Source organism: Lutra lutra, chromosome 8 (genome assembly GCF_902655055.1).
Source record: "Lutra lutra chromosome 8, mLutLut1.2, whole genome shotgun sequence".
Classification (NCBI taxonomy): Eukaryota; Metazoa; Chordata; class Mammalia; order Carnivora; family Mustelidae; genus Lutra; species Lutra lutra.
Window position 1 is genome coordinate 56,866,349 of NC_062285.1, and position 26,218 is coordinate 56,892,566.

At 40.4% G+C, this 26,218-nt stretch overlaps 1 protein-coding gene across 6 annotated transcripts in view; it reads right to left on the reverse strand.

Annotated features, from left to right (window-relative positions):
- The window catches only part of SCN8A (sodium voltage-gated channel alpha subunit 8), a 178,765-nt gene that overhangs the window by 73,484 nt on the left and 79,063 nt on the right, over positions 1-26,218 (reverse strand). For 4 of the 6 annotated variants that reach the window (XM_047741659.1, XM_047741658.1, XM_047741661.1 and 1 more), the window contains exons 3-11: positions 22,206-22,324; positions 20,078-20,167; positions 19,318-19,446; positions 17,449-17,540; positions 7,512-7,733; positions 6,372-6,435; positions 3,737-3,878; positions 2,007-2,213; positions 871-1,164 (exon numbers count right to left, since the gene is read on the reverse strand). In XM_047741659.1, the coding sequence (XP_047597615.1) occupies positions 871-1,164; positions 2,007-2,213; positions 3,737-3,878; positions 6,372-6,435; positions 7,512-7,733; positions 17,449-17,540; positions 19,318-19,446; positions 20,078-20,167; positions 22,206-22,324 (1,359 nt within the window). Of the gene's footprint in view, positions 1-870; positions 1,165-2,006; positions 2,214-3,736; positions 3,879-6,371; positions 6,436-7,511; positions 7,734-17,448; positions 17,541-17,698; positions 17,791-19,317; positions 19,447-20,077; positions 20,168-22,205; positions 22,325-26,218 lie in introns of all 6 variants that reach the window. The other 2 variants (XM_047741657.1, XM_047741662.1) reach the window with 1 other exon arrangement.

The following is a 26,218-nucleotide window of genomic DNA, read 5'->3' on the forward strand; positions in this document are numbered from 1 at the left end:
CTGCTGTGATAAAGTAAACAGGACTAGCAGAGAATGAACTGGGAAGTGAGAGATACCAGGGAGAGGCACAATGAAGCATCTCCTGGAAATAAGAAGAGACACTGGGTACACTACCATAAAACTGGTAACTGTAATCTACTCTATACCTTACAAACTTTCTAGCATTTCCTTAAAATGGGGAATTAAATGGACTAAGAACTGGATTTCGGTGGTGTTCTTTGAAATCCAAAAATAGGTGTTATGTGGTGATATTTATAGTAACAGAATGCTCAGTAATTATCCATAAGTCCTCTCCTCTCTCTTCCTCTTAGTTTCCCCATTTATCAAAGTTGGCTACAACTGGAGGCTTTAATCCACCATAGGCTAATTTATCAGCATGACACCATATACCTAGAATAATTAATTACTAGAATTTGCCACACTCAAATAAGGTGACCTAAAGAGTTTCAGGACTCTTTTTTTTTTTAACCTACAATTATATGCAGTTCTTCTTCTTCTTTTTTTTTAAACATGCAGTTCTTAAGCAGAGATGTTTGAAAGCTAAATTCTGCTGTTCTGAGCTTTAAGGAGAAAGGTGCTTCCTGAAGTTTTAGAATGGAAGGCCCACTGGAGTGACATGGATCTTCTGGCTAAAGTAAGTCTGCCATAGGCGATCATGTGGTCCAAGGGTCAGCCTGGGGGTTGCAAGGGGCAGCCTTGGAGCAGAGGATCATCCTAACATGCCTGTAACACCTACCTCTATGGAGAGGTAGGCCAGAGGATGCAGAGAAGGGGCTCAAAAATGAAGAGCCAATGGTGAATGTGAGAATCAAGTGAGATTAGGAAAAGTAGAATTCCTTAGGTTTATTTGATCCCGTGCAAAGAGTTTACCTGATTCATGATGGAAAATTTCCTCCCTATTCTGTTGTCTGGCAGCCGAAAGCCTTTCCTCCTCATACCATCTTCTGACTCTGACTTAAACACCTTCTCAGGATCCCCCTTTTCCTCTCCTTCAGAGAGTTCCTTCTGCTTCCTCTTCTTCCTCCTGTTACGCCTTTCTTTGGCACTCTTGGAACTGAGTTTCGATATTTCAGAGGAGCTGCGAGGAGAGCCTGCCCCTTCTTCACCTTCTTCCTCGATGGCATCTTCTGAGACAGTGCCTGCGGAGGTGGCCATGGCAGCGGCCTAGGGGAGGAGCCATAGTGACAGGCCAGTCAGAAGCAGTTAACTGGAGCCTCCCACCTCCACCCCAAGCCAAGCAACTAGTGAGGATCATTTCCTTTCCCACAGATGGGGGAAACAGAGGGAAGGAGGAAGGCGAAGCAGCCTGCAGAGGAGACTGTGGCGAGGATCTGCCATCTCCATTTTCTGGCTAATCTGTGTTGTGGCACATGGCCTTAGGCAATCAGAGCAGAAACCAGTGGTGAGAACTCTGGGATTTATTCTCTTGAGTTTTTCACACAAGAACTTAGCTGCCTTCTTGGTACCACAAGATTTCTTCTGGGCAACTCTGAAGATGAATGCTGTGAAACTATATTATACATTACACGCCCAACAGTATAAAAACACTTGTATATCTGGATAAGGATCAGACAGCAAAGTGTTAGGGTGGTGGGATCACTAGTCTGTTTTTGAAATCTTATGTTACCATTTTACATGTGTCTTCTTTTCAAGTACAACCGATACTTTCATGACTGCAGAGAATCTCTGAAGGAGATCCTAATGATTTCCTCAACAAAAAGGCTGTGCTTACATGAGACACTATATACCCTGCTCTGGCCACTTGTCGTCCCCCAGCCACCAGAGCAGTGAACACTAGAGATCATATTAACAAACAATTGGGCCACTAAGACAAATGGAGTAACTGGACCAACCATCTGCAAGTTGTTACTTGGGTTATTTTAATCAGATTAATGACTTCTATTTGACCATGTGCCTAAAAAAGATCAACTGGAATGACAATCAGATGGAGCCTTAGTCACCGTGATCTGGCAGGAAGTTACTGTAGCAAAGAACTGATCCCCAACCTGTGCCTCTTCCTGTTGCTTCTTAAGTTGCTCCAACATTGCTTTGAATTCAGCCTCTTTCTGCTCTGCCTCCTCCAGTGTTGCCTGATTCTGCTCTTCATAAGCCATGGCCACCACAGCCAAGATCAAGTTCACGAGATAGAAAGAACCCACAAAGATGACCAAGACGAAGAATATCATGTATGTTTTCCCAGCTGCTCGTAAGGTCTGTAAAGACAGAAACAATTTTCTGAGTCATGTGCATCCAGTGAAGCAGGCTGAAAACCACTCATGGGATAATGATCCCCTGCAGGGGCACCGCTGTGTTTTGAGAACAGGCCTTTACTGCGTGGTGAGCCTTCATGCTGCAGAGCACTTAGCATCCCAATGGCCAAATGGCTTTGTCTGTCCTCAACTCAAGAGTAAATGTCACTAGTACCTCCCATTCATTGTGACAGAAAAAATTATCTTCATTTCCAAATACTCCCAATATACTCCTTTCATGGAAAAATACTTGATTCCTTTTTTTTAAAGGAAAAAAATGCTCTGAGCTAAGAATTATATTTGACTTTGTTAGTTGGTTCTAAAACAAGTATAAAGAAAAGAATATAGGACTTCAGCTGATTTATCTACGGGTCCTCAAAGAGCATTAATAGACAAATTCCATCTTAGGAATCAGGTCCAAGTCACAAAAAGTCCCCATCTTGAGTGACATCCTTCCTTATCCTTCTGTAATAGGGTGGATTTTTAAAGGGGCATAAAGAACAGTAGAGAAAAATAAGATCCTAGGACTATCCCCTTCACTAGTAGTGAGCAAACAGACATCAAAGAACACTTGGGTTTTAGGTTATGTATACGTGACCCACTATTACTTAGTTTTCAGTGTTATTCTTTTTAATCACAATTATTTAATGGAACTTAGCATTGACCACAAATATTTCAAGAGAAAGATTGGAACCTAAGAGAACTCAAGGCTATCCAACAGAAAGCAAGGATTCCTTATGGGATCTGAAAATTAGAAGCTTCCCTTCAAGAGGTCCTTCATGCCTAAGCAAGACATGTTTCTCATTCTCAAACTGGCATCACCAAAAGACAGAGTCAAATAGAAAACAATGAATTATCATGGCATTTCTAAGCTGGATGACCCTTAGCAATCACCTAGACTTACTTCTCCATCACCAACAGCAAATTTAAATGACTTGCTACAATCACCAAGATAGCCCAACAGAATGGTAGACCTTTCTTTTTTTTCTGTTACAACCTGCCTGAACTAGTTCAGATGTGTTACAGATCTCACAAATGTTGATATGTTGAGAATCCAAGATCCTTGTGGATAAAAATCTTCTTTATTATGTCTAGTATAGCACCTTGTACAGTTATGTTTAATAGATATTCCTTAAAAAGATGCCCTCAGCCAAAAATCTGAGAAGAGAAATACTGCAGGTGGTCTGTTGGAACAATAGGAAGTAAACAGAGATAGCAGATTCCCAGACCAGGCAAAAGGCTGTCAAGGCTGTGAACCTCTATGGCCATATGTGACTGGTTATTCAAGAAACCGGGACAAGAGCTGGGAGAATTCACTGAATTTTGTAAACTGGCTGACTCTTGAGAAATAACATCCTGCCATCCTGTATAATATCTTCACTGAAGGTCTCTTACACAGAATGTCTCCAAACCCACAAACCCTCATGCGAATTCTGTCACCAAAGAAATAAAAGGCAGCACTCAAAAGAAGAGGTGTTACTACTTACCAACTGATACAAGTTTTCCCAGTAGTCCTGGGTCATAAGGCGAAATAATGCTAAGAAGGCCCAGCTGAAAGTGTCAAAGCTTGTGTAACCGTAGTTGGGGTTCCTTCCCGCTTTCATACACTGGTATCCCTCTGGGCATTGCCTGAGAAAAGAAAGGAAGTTCAGGGTTTTTCAATATAATTCCACCCAATCATCAACTTTAAGTCATCTCCAAGACTGTGGAGATAATAAGTAACCATCTAGAAAGTCAGAGAAGGAAGGAAGGAAGGAAATGGAAGGGAAGGAAGGAAAAGGAAAGGAAAAGAAAAGGAAATGAAAGGGAAGGAAGGAAAGGGAAGGGAAGGGAAGAAAAGAAAGAAGAAAGTAGTCAGGTCAACTTTTTAATTTTATTTTTTTTTTAAGATTTTATTTATTTGCCAGAGGGAAAGAGAGCACAAGCAGGGGGAGTGACAGGGAGAGTGAGAGCAGGCTCCCTACCAAGCAAGGAGCCGGATGCTGGACTTGATCCCATGACCCCGAGATCAAGACCTGAGCCAAAGGCAGACAGACACTCAGCTGCATAAGCCACTGAGGCATTCCTAGTCAGGTCAACTTAAAAAAAAAAAAAAAGATGTTCTGAAAAGAGCCTAGGATCAGAATCACTGGGCATGCCTCCTAAAAATGCTGATTCCTATGCCCCTACTCAGACCCAGGAATAAAAGCTCTGGACATGGAAGTCACGAATCTGCATTTTAAAGAGGCATGCCAGGTGATGTTTATGCATGCCAAAATTTGAGAATCACTGTCCTACATTCACATCAATGTGCAATTCAACCAAATTCATCTTAGCTAAGATCTCAAATGACAGGAATTTCTGGCCAGCTAGAAGTTCCTCTTAATCATATCTGTTCTCTTAATTGTCAACCTTAATGACAACCTAAGTCATACTGGGGATTTCAGTGACTTTGGTTTTATCAGTTCTCCTGCTTTTAGACTCACCTGGTATTTATTTCAATGTAATTTCTAGTATCTACTTTGATACAGAAATTAAACGGACTTCTAGTTGTCGTAGTCATCTTAAAACACTAATTCCTAGAGGACCAATATACTCTGGATAAAGTGACACCCTTACATTTATATAATCTTCTGTTTACAAAGCACTTTCATGTATGTTATCTAATTGGATCATTACAATAAACCTTTGAGGAAGTGAGAACAAGACATATTAAATCCATTTCATAGATGAAGAAACTGAGGCTCACCTAAGTTGAAAGGCTTCCCAAAAGTCTCAGAGCTAAAGGTAGCAGAATTAAGATTGACATTATGTTGCTATAAACTTGTGTTCATAGCAGCATTATTCACAATAACTAAGATATGGAAGTAACGTGAGTGTCTGTTGACAGATGAACAGATAAACAAATGTGGCATATACAGACAATGGAATGTCATTCTGCCTTAAAAGGAAGGAAATTCTGATATATGCTGTCACATGGTAAACCTTGAGGACATCATGCGAAGTGCAAGAGGCCAGTCACAAAAAGACGATTCCTGCATGATCCACTTACAAGACGCACTTAGAGCAATCAAAATCAGAGACAGAAACTGGAATGGAGGTCGCTAGGGGACTGGGAGGGGAAGGGAAAATGAGAAGTTAGTGTTTAATGGGTACAGTCCCAGTTTGGGAAGATGGAAAGTGCGGTGGATGGATGGTGGTGACGGTTCTACAACACTGAACAGGACACTTAAAAATGGTTGTAAGACTAAGTCTTATGCTCTACATATTTTACCACGATTTCTTAAAAATGGGGAAAAAAAGGGGCGCCTGGGTGGTTCAGTGGGTTAAGCCGCTGCCTTCGGCTCAGGTCATGATCTCAGAGTCCTGGGATCGAGCCCCGCATCAGGCTCTCTGCTCAGCAGGGAGCCTGCTTCCTCCTCTCTCTCTGTCTGCCTCTCTGCCTGCTTGTGATCTCTCTGTCAAATAAATAAATAAAATCCTTAAAAAAAAAAAATGGGGAAAAAAAGAGACACCTGGGTGCTCAGTTGTTTAAGCGGCTGCCTTCAGCTCAAGTCATGACCCCAGGGTCTGGGGATCCAGCCCCACTTTAGGTCCACGCTCAACGGGAAGTCTGCTTCATCCCCTTCCCCCTGCTTGTGGGCACTCTCTCTCTCTCTCAAATAAGTAAGTAAGTAAGTAAATAAATAAATAAATAAATAAAATCTTTTTTAAAAATGGAAAAATATATTATGTTGCTATTCTGTTCCCTTCCCATGCCATCAGGCCTGGTATGTTTTGGGGCATCCTTGATCCATCCTTAATCCATCATGAAGACAGTTTCCCTACTTTATATTTTATTAATCATGTTATAATCAGAATGAGGGGAGTCTACAAGAGACAAGCAAGGTATCTGGTGTTATAGACTCTATCCTCAGCCTTTCACATTTTTTATTTTGGCTTGAGACTATAGGCACATTCACCTACTAGAGAAATGCCAAATTTGGATGGACAAATATGAAACAAGAAGAAAATCTGAGCCAACCAATATGTCAGACCCAGTTAGTATCTACTACACGAGCACAAAGAAAAGTGAAAATACTCCCCATTTTCATCTGACACATTATTTTAAAGGAGAAGAATATAATTAGGTGAGCTACTTACCCAGCATCAGAACTGTTCCCGCAGAGCAAAGGTTCCAGCATGCCAGGAACTGTGTAAAAATTTGCTAGAAAAGTTTGAAGAGCAAGAAATAAATAAGGCAGATTTAACTGAATGAGAGAATAAGGTTACACTGTTCCTAACCAGCCCCGGCAGAAACAGTCATTGATTTTAGCTCATCTAAATCTTTCCTGACAGAGTAAGACCTGTTAAGAATTCTTTCCCATTAATTATTTTCTTATATATACTTACAAATGAAAAGTGCTCCCACACAGCTGTAATGCAATGTCTTTTCACAGACCCTTGACCTCCACTCGTATTTCAAATCTATATGCCAGTTTCTGGTACTTCAGTCTAAGGGGTCTGAAAGGGAGTTTTCTGAACACTTTACTCCTCTATACAACCTTAGCCTTCTATCCTTAAAACTTCTCTTTACCAAAGATAAGCTAAAACCCTCACTGATCACATTACATTGTCCTGTATTAATTAGAAGGCACGTTTCCTTTTCCTATATGTGTTCCTGAAATTACCTTTGCAACACTTTCCTATGGCTATTTAACTGCCTTTAGTTCCTTCAGGGTGATGAGTAGTGATATTGCTAACTCTTCCCCATTATTCTTTGGAAGTACTACCATACCAAATGTTCCTTACTGCAGACCCAAGTGCTGTGGTTCCCGAAATGAAATTATTAAAACTCCTTCAATATAGGGGCTCAAATGGTTACTTAGAGATTATCTGACGTCCCACACTGGACTGACCGCTAAGGTCTTAGTAATATGAAGAGAGCTTATGAGGCATATTCTGAACCATCTGAGGTAACCCAACTACAAGGTATTTTTATCAAATTCCTAAGCAAAAGGTATTTTTATCAAACTCCTAAGCCTGATTTTGAAAACAAAAGTTTAGGTGCCTGTGAAAAAGTTACAAAGTTCCATGTTGTGTTTTAAAGGAAGAGAAAAAGCCCAGAGAGCACTTCTGAACGCAATCCTACCCCAAGAACAGGGAATAATTTCCTCAGGCTGCTTCAGTAGCCCTGGATTCCTTTCTGGCCACAACGACTTTTCAAAGCCCAGTGATGGCTTCAGACCATGTAAATTAGAGACAGACTTGTCTTTCGCCCCTTGCAGAGAAGGGGCCACCTACTTTTATTGTTGATATATTCTTCCCAATCAAAGCCTTTGGTGCCATTTTCCAGATAGCTCTCGTTGAAGTTTATGGGCCACACAACACACTTGTTCCGCAGATTGCCCATGAACAGCTGCAGTCCAATCAAAGCAAAAACACTCAGGCAGAACACTGTCAGAATCATCACATCTGACAGCTTCTTCACTGACTGGATTAGGGCACCCACAATGGTCTTCAGGCCTGAGGAGATAGAAGCCCCAGAATCAGAGTCACCTCAGAACCCTCCCCACCTCCCCCAGCCTCCCTCTTAGCTACTGGCTTCTACTCCTCCCCACAGCACCACCCTTGAACCATGGCCACTCTCTCTCTTATGCCATGGGAATAACAATGGGTCAGCAATATTATAATTTTTTTCCAGAAATATTCTTAGTCAATAATTTCTAAGAAGAAAAAGAAATTCCTTCTCCAACATGTGGCTCTTTTCCTCTGGGAAGTACCCTCCTGAGCCTGACTGCTGCTTGGCTCCTCAAAGGAGACAAGCTCTTACTTGCCTCTGAGGGTTCAGACATGCTCTTCCCTTTGCCTGGAATGCTTCCTTCTATTCTCCTGTCCTACCTGTCTATCTCTTCTTCATTCTTCAGGCTCAGCTGAATAATATAGGAATTCCCTCAGAAAGCCTCTTCTGACTTTCAATTCTTCTCCCTCCCCCATTATTATTAGTAATTTAATAGCAGCTTATACTTCCTTCTACAGCATTTATCATGCTTATAATTAATAATTTATGTCTGTCTCATTCACAACTGTTATCTAGACTGTCTAACTCATTGCGAGTACTCAGTAAATATTCACTGAATAAACAAACGGGAAGATCAGGGTGAGGAAATTTCTTGGTTGGGCAGAGAACTATTAGAAAGCTTAAAAGCCAAGTTGTGAGAAAATACAGTAAATATTTTCCCAGGAGTTCTGGAAACACCAATGTGTTGAAAAGGTTAATTATTATCAACCCAGTATTTACAGTTTGTCTTTCCATTTACAAATACACCTTCTCTGGACCACATGTATGTCCTGTTCTCTACTACTGGCCTTTTTTCTGTCCTAGATTGAAAGCAAAATAAAAAAACTATCTAACCTACTTGAATTTGAGACTTAAGTATAAGCCACTGGTTAAAATTTGAACCTGTGTGTAGCTTTCTTAATTGCAATGGCGGCATCAGTGATAGGAGACATAGGAAAACACAGTGGTGGGTTCATGATATTTGGGTCAAAATGGATTCTGTGTGAAGCTTTCCTGGGCATGCCCAGACTTCAGGCTGTCCACAGGAAAAGGGCAACAAAGCACTGAGCACTACAGGGAGGCCCGTGTACCAGGATAGATGGGAGGCAGACACGGTGCCCTGACACACAGACCTCAAGAGTGATCTCAACACTCAACCACCTCTGAAGGGAGGAATATTAGACTAAAATTCAAGAGAAATCCTAATCTTGGCTCTGAAGTGTGAAGTCAGCTGTATAATTACTACTCTTAACTAAGTTAGACTACTTACTAGTATGACCAAAGCAATATACCTAACCTCTTGGAATCTTAGTTTTTTCATCTTTAAAATGGGAATAATTATAGTTGAATAGCATAACCTGATTCTTTTCTCCTTGTAAGACTGTGCAGGGGCACCTGGGTGGCTCAGTAGGCTCAGGTCATGATCTCAGGGTCCTGGGATTGAGCCCCATGGCAGGTGTCCCTACTCAGCAGGGAGTCTGCTTCTCCCTCTCCCTGTACCCCTCCCCACTAATCATGGTCTTTTTCTCTCTCTCTTAAAATAAAATTGTAAAGAAAAGGGGTGGGGAGAAAGACTGTTCAAAAAGAGCACCAGAGAGGAAATCAGAAAGTAGGAATTCTGGTCCTGGTTCAGTCACCAGCTATGATCCATGGCATATCAGAACAAATTCAAGGTGCCACCTCATTTTCTTATACACAGAATGTGGACAAACACAGGAGTATGTGGCAGTGGGCAGTAGAGGAAACGATGAAGAATCTTCTTTAAAAGTCTTTCAAGACAGGGCAGAGATATTTATTTCTTCGGGATTAAGCAGCTGAAATTTCAATCTTATTCCGAAGGCCTGAGAGCTGTATCACAGTCACACAGATAAGTAAGAAGATACTGGTGCGGGTGCCTGGGTGGCTCAGTGGGTTAAGCCGCTGCCTTCGGCTCAGGTCATGACATCAGGGTCCTGGGATCAAGTCCTCCATCGGGCTCTCTGCTCAGTAGGGAGCCTGTTTCCCTCTCTCTGCCTGCCTCTCTGCCTACTTGTGATCTCTCTGTCAAATAAATAAATAAAATCTTAAAAAAAAAAAAAAAAAAAGAAGATACTGGTGGTATGAAACAGAAAACAACTAAAAAGAAGTACATGTTGTTCCAGTATTATGGGCCTTATTTTTATAAGTTGCTGAGGAATAGAAAAGTCCTTCATTGTATTTGGTTTGGTTGAGGTGGCTCTATACTAGGTCAATAATTTAATTCTAAGTTCCTAAAATTACATAGCTCTGTTTTCAAAGCCAAAGCATGATTAAAAAAAAAAAAAAAGTTGAATAGGTCACTAAAGAATGGTTGTAGTTTCTTTTCCTGGATTTCTTTAAGGAGAGCTTATATCTCCCCTGAAGGGTTCAGACAATCACTGATCTGAACACTTGATGATTGTTCAAGGCCATTTCCATTTTAAATGAATGGAGAAAGGAGCTATAATCTGTCGTTTGTATTAGCAACAAGAGTGTAATACTACAAAACAGTCAAACCAATGCATTTGTGATATCAATCAATCAAATTAAAAAAAAAAACATACAATTTAAGCATGAGTCTAATCTGATTTTCCTGCGCTGGGAACTCTCTAGACAGTTCAAAGACCATGTATGTAACAGGAAATTCCAGTCCATGAGGCTCAAATTATCCCCTCTTTTACAAAGCTGGGACCCTAGCAGCCTTACTTGCAGGAAGTGACCATCCGTTAGTAGGTTCCAGATGTCAGGGTGGACATCTGACCTAAATCCTCATCCTTTTCCTCCAGGAACTTAGAACGGGACAAAAGATAGTCCAGTAGTCTTTACAAGTGGAAGGAACGATAACATGTAAATTTGGGAAATAAGTGGTAGCCCTATTCTATCATTATATTAGGATGTCTGAGAAGTAAAGCCAGTTAGTAAGCTAAGAGATAGAAAAAGGAAATAGATACATGGAGACAGAAAACATGAAGAAAAAATACTTCCTGGTATCTGGAGCTTTCTGGTTCTGCATTCTGGTTTCCCTGGCTTCCAGAAGCCTAAAAGTGTTCCAGCCCTTCATGTATCCTTTCACTTGCAACCAAAGATGATCGACTAATACACCAACCATACATGGCACTCATCATTTTCCTGGTGATAAACCTTAATGCTCTCAATCAGCAGGTTTAAAATCTTTTCTCCATAAACCAGAAGATATTGCTGAAGAAATCTGTAAACATGAGTCAAGAAGGCTAAAAAAACAAAAACAAAAACCCAAACAAAAAAACCCCAAAACACTTGAAGTGTTTTCTTCTGAAGTCTGAGGTTTAGATCAATGTGTTGGTGAGAGCTTTTCAACTCTCAAGAAGTTTAAGGTAAAAACTTAAGTTGGAAATGGTATTCAGCTGCTTTTACTTCACAGGGGCTCAGAGAAACATATCTTAACTAAGCAAGAATAACCACTAAATAACACTAACTATGGCCATCTAAAAATTTACTCTCCAAGACTTTCATTCAGGTCCCACAGGAAGAAAGGGGGTGTGGCATAATGTTAGCTTGCCAAGGTAGACCCACAATTACACAGCAGTGTTAAATGTAAATGGTCACTGGGTCATCTGGCTTTCACCAAGACTCTTCTTCCTTCCATTAGGGTTGATGATTGTCAAGGACCATATTTGCAGACATCAACACCAGATTATGGAGACGGGGCTATCAATGAATTTCTTTCCTCCCCCTCCCCACAGTTTTATTGAGAAATAATTGACATACGTCACTGTAGACGTTTAAGGCATACATCATAATTGTTTGACTTACATATACTGTGAAATGATTATCACCATAGGGTTAGCTAACATCCACCTTCTCAAATAGATACAATAAAAAGAGAACAAAAAGAAAAAAATATTTTCTTATGATAAGAACTCTTAGGAAAACAACTTTCCCATGTATCATGCAGTGATGTTAGCTATCGTTATCATGTTGTCCACTATATCCCCAGCACTTTCTTATACCTGGAAGTCTGGTAACTTTAGACCAACTTCCTCCAACTCCGCCCCCCACACTCTGCCTCGGGGATCCACAAGTCTGATCTCTTTTTCTATGAGTTTGTTTTTAGATTCCATATTTCAGTGAGATCATACAGTATTTATTTGTCTTTCTCTGTCCAACTCATTTTACTGAGCATAATGTCTTCAAGGTCCATCCATGTTGTCAAAAATGGTAGGATTTCCTCATTTTTTTCGTACCTGAACAATATTCCATTGTGTATCTCTCTCACAATTTTGTCTGTTCATCCATCAATGGACATCTAGATTGCTTCCATGTCTTGGCTATTGTAAATAATGCTGTTATGAACATGGGGTGCAGATATCTTTTCTGAGTTAGTGTTTTCGTTTCCTTTGGATATATTCCCAGAAGTAGAATTGCTGGATCATATGGTAGTTCTATTTTTAATTTCTGAGGATCCTTCATACTGCTTCCCATAGTGGCTGCACCAATTTACTAAGCCCAACAGCATGCAAGGGTTCCATTTTCTCCGCATCCATGCCAGCATTTGCTGTCACATCTCTTTGATGATGGCCATTCTAACTTGTGTGAGCTGATATCCCATTATGGTTTTAATTTGCATTTCTCTAATGACTAGTGATGTTGAGCATCTTTTCATGTACCTGATGGTCTTTCATATAATGCCTTTCTTGAGCTCAGCCTCTATAGTCTTGCCAGCAATGACTGACACGCACTAGTAAATGCAGCCAGGCAAAAGTGCTCCCTGTTAGCACCAACACAGGTCAATAAAGTGAGAAGCTGCTGGTGGAATTCCTGACCTGATGCATACAAGAATGGAAAATGCCACTGTTCTGGCTGTGAGGAGAAGTTGCCTTGCTTCTTCTACTGGCTCACACCACCACACACCAGAATAAGCAAGATACTGACTGGAAGCTGATTATCCCAAACAGAGCAGAATGCTCCTTCAAACAACTCCTACACAACAGAGTGAGCAACAGAAGCCACATGGGGGCAAATTGGACAGCGAGAACTCTTGGAAAGGCTAACATTAAATAGTATTGGGATGAGTCTGAGCAGAAGCAGTTAATACATTTACTACAGATCAAGAAAAGACAGCTGGACCCAACGTACAGAAATGTCAGCTACCAGAGAGGAAGTCAGGACACTTGAGGAATTTTGAGAAGCAGTGAAGCTGCTACATCCAAATGCATCTGAACCCCCGTCCCCTTTCACGACATCCAACCCCTTGGACAAATGAACAAAGCCTGCTTATGTGCCAAGTCTGGAGAAATCAGCCATGTATCCCGGGATCACAATCTTCCACAGCGGTGATGCCAGATCATAAATAAAGTAAATTTATATTTCCTAGCTTGTGGCTCAGGTTGAGAAATCTGTCTGGTTTGAAGCCACATGAGCTAATTCTACAAAATTAACATTGGAACGGGTCTCAAGAGCAGTAACAAGCAGTTCTCACCCCAGGGGGAAAAAGTTCCCCAATTTCCAAAGTCTGGCTTCGTCCAGATAAGCCCTAGGGTAAAGTTGTGCCAGGTCAATTTTCCTGCTGCAGGTTCAAGCCTCACAATGATATTCTTGAGGGTTCTTTAGATCAAGAATAATTTGGGAGAGATCTGAAGGCAGTAGATTTATTTATCCAAGACCAAATTTGCATCACAAAGTCTGAACAAAACTTAAACTAGCTCCCAAAGGTGGGTCAGTGGGAGCCTGTGAGACTCCAGTGTTTTCCCATTTAGGACCATTGTGTTCAACTTCAGTTATCTTCTCTGAGAAGCAATGGGAAAAGGAGAAATACAAGAGGCACTGGATTAATAACTAGAATATTATAAAGGAAACAAGGAGTCTAAATATAGTATGAAAACACTTTTTTATCTCCCTTCACTGTGCAGCAGAAATTGCCATCTTCATAATGCATGTGTCTAAAGAAAATGCTTCTTTTGTGAATACCAGGGTGGGAAGAAGAAGGGCCCAACCTCTTTCCTGCTTCTTACCTGATACCACAGGTAAGGAGAGAAAGTAACAGAAATGAAAGCACAGAAATTTTAAAAAAAAATCAAAGAGAAAAATAATAAAAAATTATAACTCTAAAGAAAGCAAAATGATATTAAACTAGTGTTGGCAAAGAGAAATGCAGTGCTTTTGGGGAGTCACTGAAATGATGATAGAAATGAGAAGCAACTGGCAAGTAAGGCTGTTCCAACTGGTTTTATTTACACCACTAAATGCTACTCAATAGGAAAAACTCAAGATTCTTGCTTTGAGATTTCCATGCTTTCTTTGGGTATGTCAGTCCTGTGGCACATGATTAAAACATATAGAAGATCAAACTTCTGACAAAGTCACTCAGAAGCTCATTATTATGCCCAGGCCCCGAATGAATATAAAGCAAAAACAAAGTTTTTGTTTATTTGCTTGTTTGAAGATTTTATTTATTTATTTGAGAGAGAGAGAGAGAAAGAGAGAGAGAAGGCAGTGGGGGGAGATGAACAAAGGGAAAGGGACAAGCAGACTCCGTGCTGAACACAGAGCCTAATGCAGGGCTTGATTCCCACTGCCCAGAGACCATGACCTGAGCTGAAACCAAGAGTTGGACCATGAACCGACTGAGCCACTTAGGCGCCCTGAAAATAAAGTTTTAAGATATGAATTTCTACACAGAATACTTCAATGTTGAGTTGAATCCAGCAAATTCTGGACCAAAGAAAATGTAGAAAGGGTCTTTTCCTGTAACTACAGTTTGCATGCACAATTTTTCAAGCCAAGGCCTCAGAAGCAAAAAGGACACCATGTGTGATACGTATCTAGGTCTCCACTCAGCAAATAAAAAGGGTCATAATGTGGGTTTGGTCTTTTCTCAGGCACTAGAAAGCTCTAAATCAAAGCAGCCCTTATCCAAAAGGCTGGAGCTAACCAGTGCACTGCATTACCCACCTTCTGGGAGTCCTGACCTCGCTGACACATTCAGACTATCTACCAAAAGTTCTAAGAGGGACGGCAGGTGAGTGGGTGAGCTATCCAGGAAGGCACAACTCTCATGAAGGGAGCTGAAGGCTTTGTGGGATCTTGCAGACCTCATGTCAGTTATGTGGTTGCCCTTGCTTCTGTTCCTGGCAGCTTTCGCAAAAGCCTACAATCAAACTGGGGACAGGAAAAGGTAAAGAGAGCCCCAGTCCCACTGAACTGACCCATGAGAAAACTTGGTGTGCACAACAATGGCTTTCACTAAGAGGGGACTAAGGCCTGGCTCTACAGTAGAGTCAGAATGACTGAGATTTCCAGTCACGGGATGGCACCAGGTCTAGTGACTCATGCAATGGTGCTCCCATCTTGAAAGGAGAGCTGATTAACAGGCAGGTAGGAACAGGGCCACAGTCTTCTATAAATAGAATGGGGAGAGAAAGGACTTGGCATGAAAAGTCACACTTTAATTCAAATACCAATTATACCACTCATAGATCTATTACTGACTTTATTAGCCGTTAGAGTTATTTTGCATCCCAGTTAACTTCACAAAGCCAGCTCGAGTGGGGGTGCTTCTAGAAACAGGAATCTGGAATCTATTTCAAATTGTGAAGTGGAGGTCTAAGGCTTGATACAAACCTTTTCTTTGGGTTTAGCTTTCTTCTTTATAATAATAATTGCTACACAAAAATCACTGATAGAGCACTACTGTGTGTTTACAAATAGATTTTGCAAATAGACAGATAGACAGGTTAATAATAAGGATAAGTAGTCTGATCCCAGTCAAGAGTTACCTTGCAGAAGTGCTGTGGTCAGAAGCTAACCGTACAGCAGAGACAGAAGCTAAAAGCTAGACCAGAGATAGCATCTGCTGCCCTAGTTAGTGAACAGAACGCAGCTTTCCAATTTAATTCTGGAAGAGAAGTTTTCAGATCACAAGAACATAAAGAGACAGATGCCTTGCAGAGTACATTGGGGGAAGTGAGCAGAAAACATGGGATCATATTTAAAAGAGGCCAGAGAAGAAAGAGAGCAGAGGGAAAATGAAAATACAGATTTGGTGCTCCAGATGCCTGAAGACATAAGACAAGGCCTGCCTAAGGGTTAAACCTCCATCAATGAGCTGCGTGACGTTGCCTGGAGACTGAGCTTCACTTTTTTGTCAAATGGATTTAAAATGGCTAGGAACTGAACCTTGGTAAGTCAGGGTTGTAGTTTTTTTTGCCAAAAATGTACTCCAACTGATGCCCAGCCTCTAGCTGACAGGGAGAAAGCTCCCCCTGCTAACTAGAAAAGAACTCATTTTTAGTAGGGCCTGAATTTACTGGCCCACTTCATGCCTAGATTTGTAAATGGAGAAACTGAAGTTTACCTTCCTTGAGGTTCTCAGAAAGCCACATTCCAAGTCAGCTCTCTCCAGGACTCTATCTTTAGGCTTCCCTCTCTCTGTGTCTGATATTTAGATAAGTTGAAAAGGGGAAAAGAGGAATATTTCTGAGTCGGCTGCCAGAAAAGCCATGTGACGCCAGGAACAGGATGCCTCTGCTCTTCATGTCCCTGTTTCTATAAGAGCACAGTGGGAAGCTTGGTCCCTTGGGCGTCTTCCCTAAAAGCCCCTGAATGGAACCAGAGACCAGCCAGCAACTGCACACTCTTGATTTCTGCCATGTTCCTGCCCGTGTATCTCAGGCTAGCAAGACTAGCTCAAATATCTTCCCTTCCAGATTTCAAGACCAGCCTTTGGAAAAAATAGTTAAGCACTACCTGGTAGTAAGGATTTAAATTAAATTAAGGATCTTAATGTGGGGTCCATGGGTGGGTTTCAGCAGGGTCTGGGAACTTTCCCCTGCTTCTCAAAAGGACCTAAAACTTTCAAAAGGTTAAGAAGTATTTGGCTAGTTCAACCAGCACCAAAAAGAAAGAGGCAAAAATTATGAAACCACTGTCAGTTAACTACTTCACAGACACCCACTGACTGATTCCTTTTCCTTCTCAAGTTTCTGTCTTTGTTGTTTGCCCATACATTCAGACGTATGTATGTTATCTTACCTTTCACTGTTTTTAACAGCGTCTGCACAAGCTTTCATTGGGATTTGTGTTTGAGAACGGCCTCTGAATACATACATAATAGATGTCTACTGGTTCTTACTCCAGTGAAACAGACAGCAATAGGATGTGATAGTGATTACTAAAGTTGTTCACTAACTCCAAAGCTCTTCAACTTGGCTCTAAAACTGGACTAGTTAATAGGGTGGGTGTCTTCTGTGGTTAAATAAGTCCATTAACACAGTTACAATAAAAGTATAGTTCATTGAATAACATCCCATCAGCAAACCATGCGACAGGAAGCCTAGAAACCACAAGCAATGGGATGACGGTGAATGTTAAATATACTGTAATTCCATGAGGCCAGGAAGCAAATGATCAATGTATAAAGAGACAGCTAGCTCTGTGACAATTTTTTCAGATACTGGAGGATCCAAGTGATTTTTCAGCACGTGCTTTCTCAAAGCATGGATGGAATGGGGGCTGCATGCCTGGCCAGCGCTGCCATCGCAAGGGCCTGAGGACCAAAGGGCCATTCCAGAGAACGTCTCCCAGGAAGAACATGCGGAATGCAAGGCCATATCAAGTATGCTGACACTGGTTTAGAATGTGGTGGACACAATGAATGGAGGGCAAAGAGGCGATGAGGCAGTCCATTGTGTGTGTAAATTTTCTCACCTGGAATTACAGAGATAGTTTTCAAAGCTCGGAGAACCCTGAATGTTCTCAGCGCTGAGACATTGCCCAGGTCCACAAACTCTGTCACATATCTGTAGTAAGGGAGGTCACACACAGACACAAATGACAAACACAGACACGAACACAAACACCGAGAAAAAAAAAAACAAAACCACAACAAAACAAAAAGTACAATACGTCACGTCAGGGCCCTAACCCAACACCTAACACCAACCCCGGGCCATCTTACCTGGGATTACCGAAATAGTTTTCAAAGCCCTCAGTACCCTGAAAGTGCGTAGAGCTGAAACATTGCCTAGGTTTACAAACTCTGTTATATACCTGCAGAATCAAACCAAAGTTAACTTGTAATGGTACCACTGGGCGAGGGTTTGACAATGGGGGGGAAGAAAGGGTCTTAAACACAAGCTATGATTTCATTCTTTTTGTTGTTGAAAAAGAAAATTTCTAAATATAAACACTTAAAGAACACATTTCTTTTTTCAGTTGGGCAAGGAGAATTCAAAAGAATATTTGAAAGAACTGATACAACCAGGAGGTTCTGAGGGCTTACTCTCTTAATCAGCATCGTGCTGTGTGGATCCCAATCAGAATGACTATTCTCGGTCCATTCATTATTTTTAGCAAAAAGGCAGGCCAGGATGTATCAAAGGCTTATGTCCCCAAGCTTTGTGAATAATTTCTTAGGAAAAAGGAGGCAAATTTCTGTAGCTGAAGCCCCATAAAAACAAATTTACATCAAATAGCTCCCTAGTTGACTATGGCAAAAGTGCCTTAATGTCTACATATATGACTTATCGAAGAGTTGCACGCATATCTTTGCAGTCACGCCCTCAGATGAAGTGCCTGTGACATACAAGAGCAGGGCTCAGGATCATGGGATCAAAGCAAATAGTGTGTTAAGTGCCCATTTTATCACCAGCTCTGTGCCCAGCAAGGACACTTAAATTTTAAATGAACACCACTGTGTATTCATAATGTTGGAAAGCTGGAAATTGCCTTAATATAACAGAAAGTCAAAGTTTCAGTTTCAAATATTCAGTGCATAGCGTTCACTCATTCACATTTTACAGCTGAAACCCATCTTTCTGACGCTCAGACCCGTATATATATAGACGCACTCACTCTCTTACACATCTGCGTGCACACAAACAATCTATGCAATGCCCTTATTCCCCACCATACCACAGAGTGCTTCCGCACCTAAAAATACAAATAGTTAAATCTGCTCTAACTCTTCAACCATCAGTTACATTTCCCAAAGAGATACAGGTATGCAAACATGCAGCTAGCACACTAATGTAGGGGTCATACTGCCCTCTCACAATAGTTTGAACTTCTGGTCAGTACGTACTTCCTTAGGAAGGGACCAGTTTGGATACCTTGGCTCATGTTTTAACTTTAAAATGTGCTCTCAAGTCTGCAACATCTGGACCAGCCTCATGAAATTACACGCGATAAAACATATCCAAGAAACTGATTTTCAGGTTAAGGTTAACACCTAAAAAATTTCAAATCTTCACCAAGGCCCCACGGTGATAAGCAGGCAAACCTTGATCAGTGTTAAAAGGGGGAAGAAAATATGAGAGCATGTCAATGGAAAATCACTTGCTACTTTCCTTCCTCGCTGTAAAACCTTGACTTTCCTTCTCCCATGGAAACATGCTGTCATTGTCCTCACAAGCAAGAATCACAGGCATAAAGCCTGTTTGGCCTTAAATGGTTATCCATTAGTTCCTCTTATCCATAAACATACTGTCCATAAACATACTTACAGACACAACCAGGAATACAACCACACATACACAATCACACCCAGAACAGCAGTAAAGTAAGCAGACAACTTACGCCATCATGATGACACTGAAATCCAACCAGTTCCACGGATCCCGTAAAAAGGTAAAGCCATCTATGCAGAAACCTCTCGCAATGATTTTCACTAGTGATTCAAATGTATAAATCCCTGTGAATGTGTACCTGTCAAAGAAATGGAGAGTTTGAGGTAATTTCCAAACAGACAGAAACTTTAAATGAATCCTTGAAGGTAACAGTGCCTGAAATGTGGCTTCAACTAGTAGAGACAAAACGGAATGGCACAGCCAATGCAGCAGAAAGGAAGGCAGGAAGAGAAAGGGACGCTTTGAAGGAAACTTACCGAAACAGAAAACCAAGAACTCTGGAATGCTGTACTGGGTGCCATCTAGTAGGTGATCATTTTGAACCAGGTGAGGAGGCCCCAGAGCTATTTTTAACTTTAGACAAGTTAAAAAAAAAAAAAAAAAAAGGAAACCTCATGTTGGAGAAGACAGTGTCATGAGAGACTAACTGAGGGCACAAGATGGCGCTGGGGGGGCAAGTCAAAGGCATTGGCCAGCACAGGTAAGGGTGGAGGTGAAGGGCAGTAACTTCCAGAATGCACTTTCTCTTTCTAGAGTTGACTTCTAAGGATATTTCCTAAATTCCACATGGATCCTCACCCTTCTCTGTGAAGTAAAGAGTGGGAAAAAACCAATTTTTTTCCTTGATGGATAAACTGTGCAAAGCAAGATTTGGTGCGTAAAAATCTTTAAAACAAGCAAGCAGACAAATAAATAAATGAGCTACTTACTCCACATTCTTCGACCATTCAGGAGGGTTACTAAAAGTCATGAATACACAGTTGGTCAAAATAGTGCACATAATGATCATGCTAAATACTGTAGAAAAGAGTCAAGGGAGAATATACAAAATCTGGCCTATTTTCTTCCTCAGAAAGCAAACACATTTCACATTGGGTATCATGATAATTAAGTCAGTAACCTGAAAGGAGACAAAGCACAGAGGACAAGGAAACGGCGAGGTGATAATGAAAGCCACCATGAACACAGAATGCCACCATATGTATCCACACCTGACCAGAGAACTGTGGGTGGACACAGCAGGAGAGCCACTCTCTTTCTTTCAAAAGGGCTGTCACTGCTCTACTCCTTTTGGATAAATCATCTTCCCCCCTACCCCTTCCCTCTTCAGCCTCAGCTATGGAATAAGTCTCTAAATCCCGGTGTACAGAGTAACCAGAAATCTACTGGCCTACCATATACCCAAATCATCAGGTGAAAAAACACATTAAATCGAATCTATATTATTCAGTACTCATTTACTGTTAAGTTAATTATCTTGTCTTGCATAACTAGTTATTTGGAAAGCTACATGCAATTAATGGTTCACTTTTTTTTTTTTTAATTGAAGTATAGTTGGCACACACTGTTATGGTGGTTTCAGGAGTAGAACACAACGGTTCACTCCTAGGTCCCCAAAGGGCTGAATTGTCCTTAGAGGGCAAGGCAACAGCCGCTTTGTGTGGCATTTGAACAGTTTGGGAAACCAGTCACGACCTGTTGGTTGAGGATTTCAAGGACATATGCACCACCATACTAAGAATTAGATAATGGAGAAGATGCGTCTGGTCATGCTCAAAGTGCTCAGGAATGTTTATGGAGAGCAAACCATTTTGCTGCTTTTTCTATTCCATCCAAGATTTTTCTCAACCCTTTCTGTTTTTGTCTACTGAGAAAAAAATAAACTCCTTTAGGTCAGCATGTGAGTTACTCAAACTCAAAAAAACTGTCACTTGAACAAGCACAGAAACCATATCCCATTTGTTGCTAACTCTCTCTCTTGCTAACAGCTTTCACCATCCTCACTCTACTAATGGAGTTTTTTAAAGAAAAAATACTTCTTACAGCTGGATTTTTTCTTCATTACAGCTCAACTTTTCTTCCGGGAATAACACATTCCAGTTAGAAGAGAAAAAGATGCTGCCTTCTGATCCAACAAAAGGGGAGGAAGTCCACTGTGAATTATTTATTCCTTGTAAACCTTTAAGTTTCAGAACTATGTTCCTTGTAAACCACAGATTTCAGAATTGGGCTGCTAAATTCTTAGAGTCAATAAAATGTGCCAACAGCTTAGCCAACCAATTTACTAAGTTCCAATCGCCACTTTCCTCATCCTACTTGGAGAATACAATATCCTTCAGAGCACGGGACTAAGTCCTGACAAACTAAACTCCAACCATTAAATATAAAGTCACTATGCAAAGTTGCTAAACTCATCACATAATTTTTCATCTGTCATACACTCTCCTATATTAAAAAAATATGAAAGTCAGGCCACATGAGTAAATGGGCATTTTCTGCTGAAGGGGGGGGAATGCGAGTAGAGACTCATATTAGGCTTGCAACCTGGATCTAAACCTCTATACGAAGGGGCCATTTAATGTGAGAAACTGTCTCTGGCACTTTCCATACACACTGCTCAAGAAATCAGAAACATTCAAGGCAGATTTCTAAAGCATTCATTGAACTCTTTATACTCAAGAAGTGGCCTTCCAAAAAATTCTAGCATTGAACTTGTGTTAAAGACCTGAATCGTTTGCCTCAGGATGAAATTACTGAACTCTGAGCACTTCAAAGAGTAAGGTTTCAGTTACAGGTTAGTGTCTTGATTTGTCTTTCCTCGTGATACCAACAAAATTCCGGATTCCCGTGATTTCATTCTAGGAAAAGAGAGTTGGTTGAAGCTTAGTCCAGGATCTGGCAGAAGGTCACGCAAACTGCTGGCTCCGACACTACTGTCAACGACACTACTGATAAGATACTTAATATACAATTCAATTGTCAAAGTTCAGAAACATATTCTATATACCAGCGACCATGCAAATGCTGCACTCAGCCCACATTTGTAGAAAAGGATATGAATGTATCAAAATTTTAATAGCTATTCTTCTTATCAGGTTAAAAGGACTTAAAATGTACAAGGCAGGCGTGGCACTAAATCTGAAGAGAGTTTTCCCTCTGTTTAATACTACAAAGGTCTGTGGAGAAAGAAAAAGAGAAATTATTAAAGCATGGGAATTAGTCACCACACACAACAACACTTTTCTAGGCAAGAAATAAATAAACTTAAATGTATTTATAATTTTGACTTCCCAAGCTGGTTTCTAAGGCAAGAAACCTTAAGACACTGTGTCTTTCCCTCCCATCCCTCCCCTGACCTGCTCCAGATTACAGACATAACACACAATGGGCACTATCTTAGCAATTTTATGTACTTCTATAAATTTCTTTCTTTCTTTCAGAAACATATTTGAATTATACCTAGGCTGTACTCTGCCAGTTCTGGACAAGATATTGAAGTTCATTAACTTGGGATTCATTCACCCAACAACTGTTTTCTACATCCCTACTGTGTTCCAAGCAATGTTCTAAGTGCTTGAGAAACAGCAGTGAACAAGGCTACCATGGTGCAGGAAGCTTATATTCTAATGGGGAAGAAAGACAACAGATTTAAAAAAAAATAACGAATAAGTAAATTATATACAATGTGGTAAGAGCTATGGAAAAAGGAGGAAGATGAGGGAAGGGGAGACAGAGAGTGCTGGGGTCAGGGGACATGTGAATGGAGAGGTGACCCATTCTGAAGGAGGTGGTCCATGGAGCAAAGACTCGAAGTAAGTGAGAAGAGCTCTTCATTCCACTGGTGCTTATCTATGGAGTCTATTCTCTCTGGCTCTCAAAAGCCTCCACGACCAAACAGCCTTGACGAAATCATTCAACTGTATTTCCCAACGTGAATCTTCCTGTCTTGCCATGTTATAGTAAGTCATAACTGGCCTTTGCTCACATTGCTCATCCTACCCACAATGCCTTTTCCTGTCTCATGAATTCAATTCAAAGTACTTCTGAGCATCAATTCTGTGCTAAACTCTGGGTTACAAAATTGGATAAAACTGTACTTTTAGGGAAGGCATATATGTGAACTAGTGATTATGATGCAGGGTAAATACAAAGTTCAGTAAGAAAAATATGCATACTGTATGAGAGGCAGCAGGAGGGGGAGTTTCTTCTCCCCTTGGGTAAAGAATGGAAGGGAGGAGGTATTCATGAAGGAAGGGAACTGATATTTGGAAGGCATTTCAAAGATACAAGGGGAAGGGCTGGCAGGGAAAGGGAATAGAATAGAATGTAGAGAAGCACAGTAGCACATAACCATGGGCCATTCTCAGGGAACTGATAGGTAATTTGGTGTTGATGGAGGAGAAACAGAGAAGGGGTGCAGCAGACTACGAAGCTGGAGAGGCAGGGGCCTACGAGACTGAGCTCCTAAGGAGACAAGGCCAGTGGCAAGTACACAGCACTGGCAACACATTGTGTGGATGAAAGAGCAAATTGTCAAACGTTAGCCATTCTAAGTAGGCTTTAAAAAATAGGGCATCTGAGTGGCTCAGTGGGTTAAGCCTCTGCCTTTGGTTCAGGTCATGATCTCAGGGTCCTGGGATGGAGCCCCGTATTGGGCTCTCTGCTCAGCGGGGAGCCTGCTTCACCCCACCCCTCTGCCTGCCTCTGCCTACTTGTGACCCCTCTCTCTGTCAAATAAATAAATAAATAAAATCTTTAAAGAAAAAAATATATATACCAAGCAATACATGCTTGTAATTATATATAAGGCACAGAAGACTTAAGTTCTATCTCATTACCCAAAGATAACCTTTGCTGTTATATCTTTTTTTGTACATCTTTTCTGAACTTTTCTGTGTAAATACAAGCATACAGATACAGCCTTAAAAAGACTTACTTTCTCTCTCAGATGGGATTGTACTATAAATACTCTTCTGCACCTTGCATTAAAAAATGAACCCCCACAAAGAAAAGCCCAGGACCAGATGGCTTCACTGATGAATTCTACCAAATGTTTAAAGAATTAATACCAATCCTTTGCAAATTCTTCCAAGAAACAGAAGAGGACACACTGCCCAACTCATTCTGTAAGGTTGGTATTGACTTGATACAAAATCAGACAAAGACATCACAAAAAAAATCAAAACTGTAATATCCCTTATGAATACAGATACAAAAGTCTCAACAAAATACCAGCAAACTGAATCCAGCAGCATATAAAAAGGATTATACACCATGATCAAGAAATACAAAGATGGTTTAATATGTAAAAATCAATCAATGTAATGCAACATACTAATAAAATTAAGACAATAACCACTAGACCACCTCAACAGATGCAGAAAAAGCATTCAACAAAGTCCAATACTCCTTTATAATAAAAACACCCAACAAACTAGAAATAGAAGGGAACTTTCTTAACCTGATGAAGAGCATATAGCTAATATCACATTTAATGATAAAACTGAAAGTTTTCTCTCTAAAATTAGGAATAAGACAAGGATGTCCCTCTCACTACTTCTATTCAACACTGTACTGGATGTTCCAGGCATGGCAATTAAGCAAATAAAACTATTTCTGTGTGCAGATGGAATGATCCTATATAGGGAAAACTCTACGGAATACACATTCACAAAACTATTAGAGCTCATAAACAAGTTCAGCACAGTTTCAAGGTACAAGATCAATATATAAAAATCAGTAGTATTTCTATACACTAGCAATAAGCAATCCCAAAATCAGGAAATTTAGAAAACAACTCCATTTATAAGAGCATCCAAAAGAACAAAATACCTAGGAATAAATGTAAGAAATGGAGTATAAAACTTGTACACTGAAAACTACAAAACATCATCAACAGAAATCAAAGAAGACCTAAACCAGTGGAAACCATCTCATGCTCAGGTATTAGAAGATATAATGTTGTTAAGATGGCAATACTCCCCAAACAAATCCACAAATTCAAGGCAATGTCAATCAAAATCTCAACTGCTTTTTGGGGCAGAAATTAACAAGTTCATGCTCAATTCATACAGAAATGCAAGGGAACCAAAAGAGCAAAACAATTTTGAAAATTAAGAATAAATTTGAGGACTCACACTTCCCTGTTTCAAAGCTTACTACAAAGCTATAGTAATCAAGATTGCGGTACTAGCATAAAGATAGCCATATCTATCAATAGAACAGAATTGAGAATTCAGAAATAAACCCATACAAGTACACAAATTGATTTTTGACAGAAGTGCCAAGACAATTCAAAGGGGTAAAGAGTAGCCTAGCCTTCAATAATCGGTGCTGGGAAAATTGGACAACCACATCCAAAAGAATGAATATGGACCTCTACCTCACACCTTATAAAAAAATTAACTCAAAATGGATCAAAGGTCTAAATGTAAGAGCTAAAATGATAAAACACTTTGAAAAAAACATAAGTGTAAATCTTCACATCTTTGGATTTGGCAGTGGTGTCATACTTGTGACACCTAAAGCACAAACAACCAAATTAAAAAGAGATAAATTAGACTTCATCAAAATTCAAAATTTTGTGCAACAAATGACACTATCAAGAAAGATAAGAGAACCCCACAGAATGGGAAAAAATATTTGCAAATTGTGAATCTAAGAATGGTCTAGCAGCCAGACTAGAAAAGAATTCTCAGAACTCAACAGTAAAAAGACAAATAATTCAATTTTAAAGTAGACATTTCTACAAAGCAGACAGACAAATTAGTGGCACATGAAAAGATGTTCAACATCATTTGTCATTAAGGAAATGCAAACAAAACCACAATGAGACAGTACTTCACACCTACCAGGATGATCGTAATGGAAAAAAAAAGAACATGGAAAAGAACAAGTGCTGGCAATGATGTAGAGAAGCTGGAACACTCACATATTACTGGCAGACGTAAAATGGTGCAGCCAGTTTGGAAAACAGTTTGGCAGTTCTTCAAAAGTTAAGCACAGAGTCACCATATGACCCAGCAATTCCACTCCCAGGTACGTACGTACCCAGGAGAACTGAAAACAGG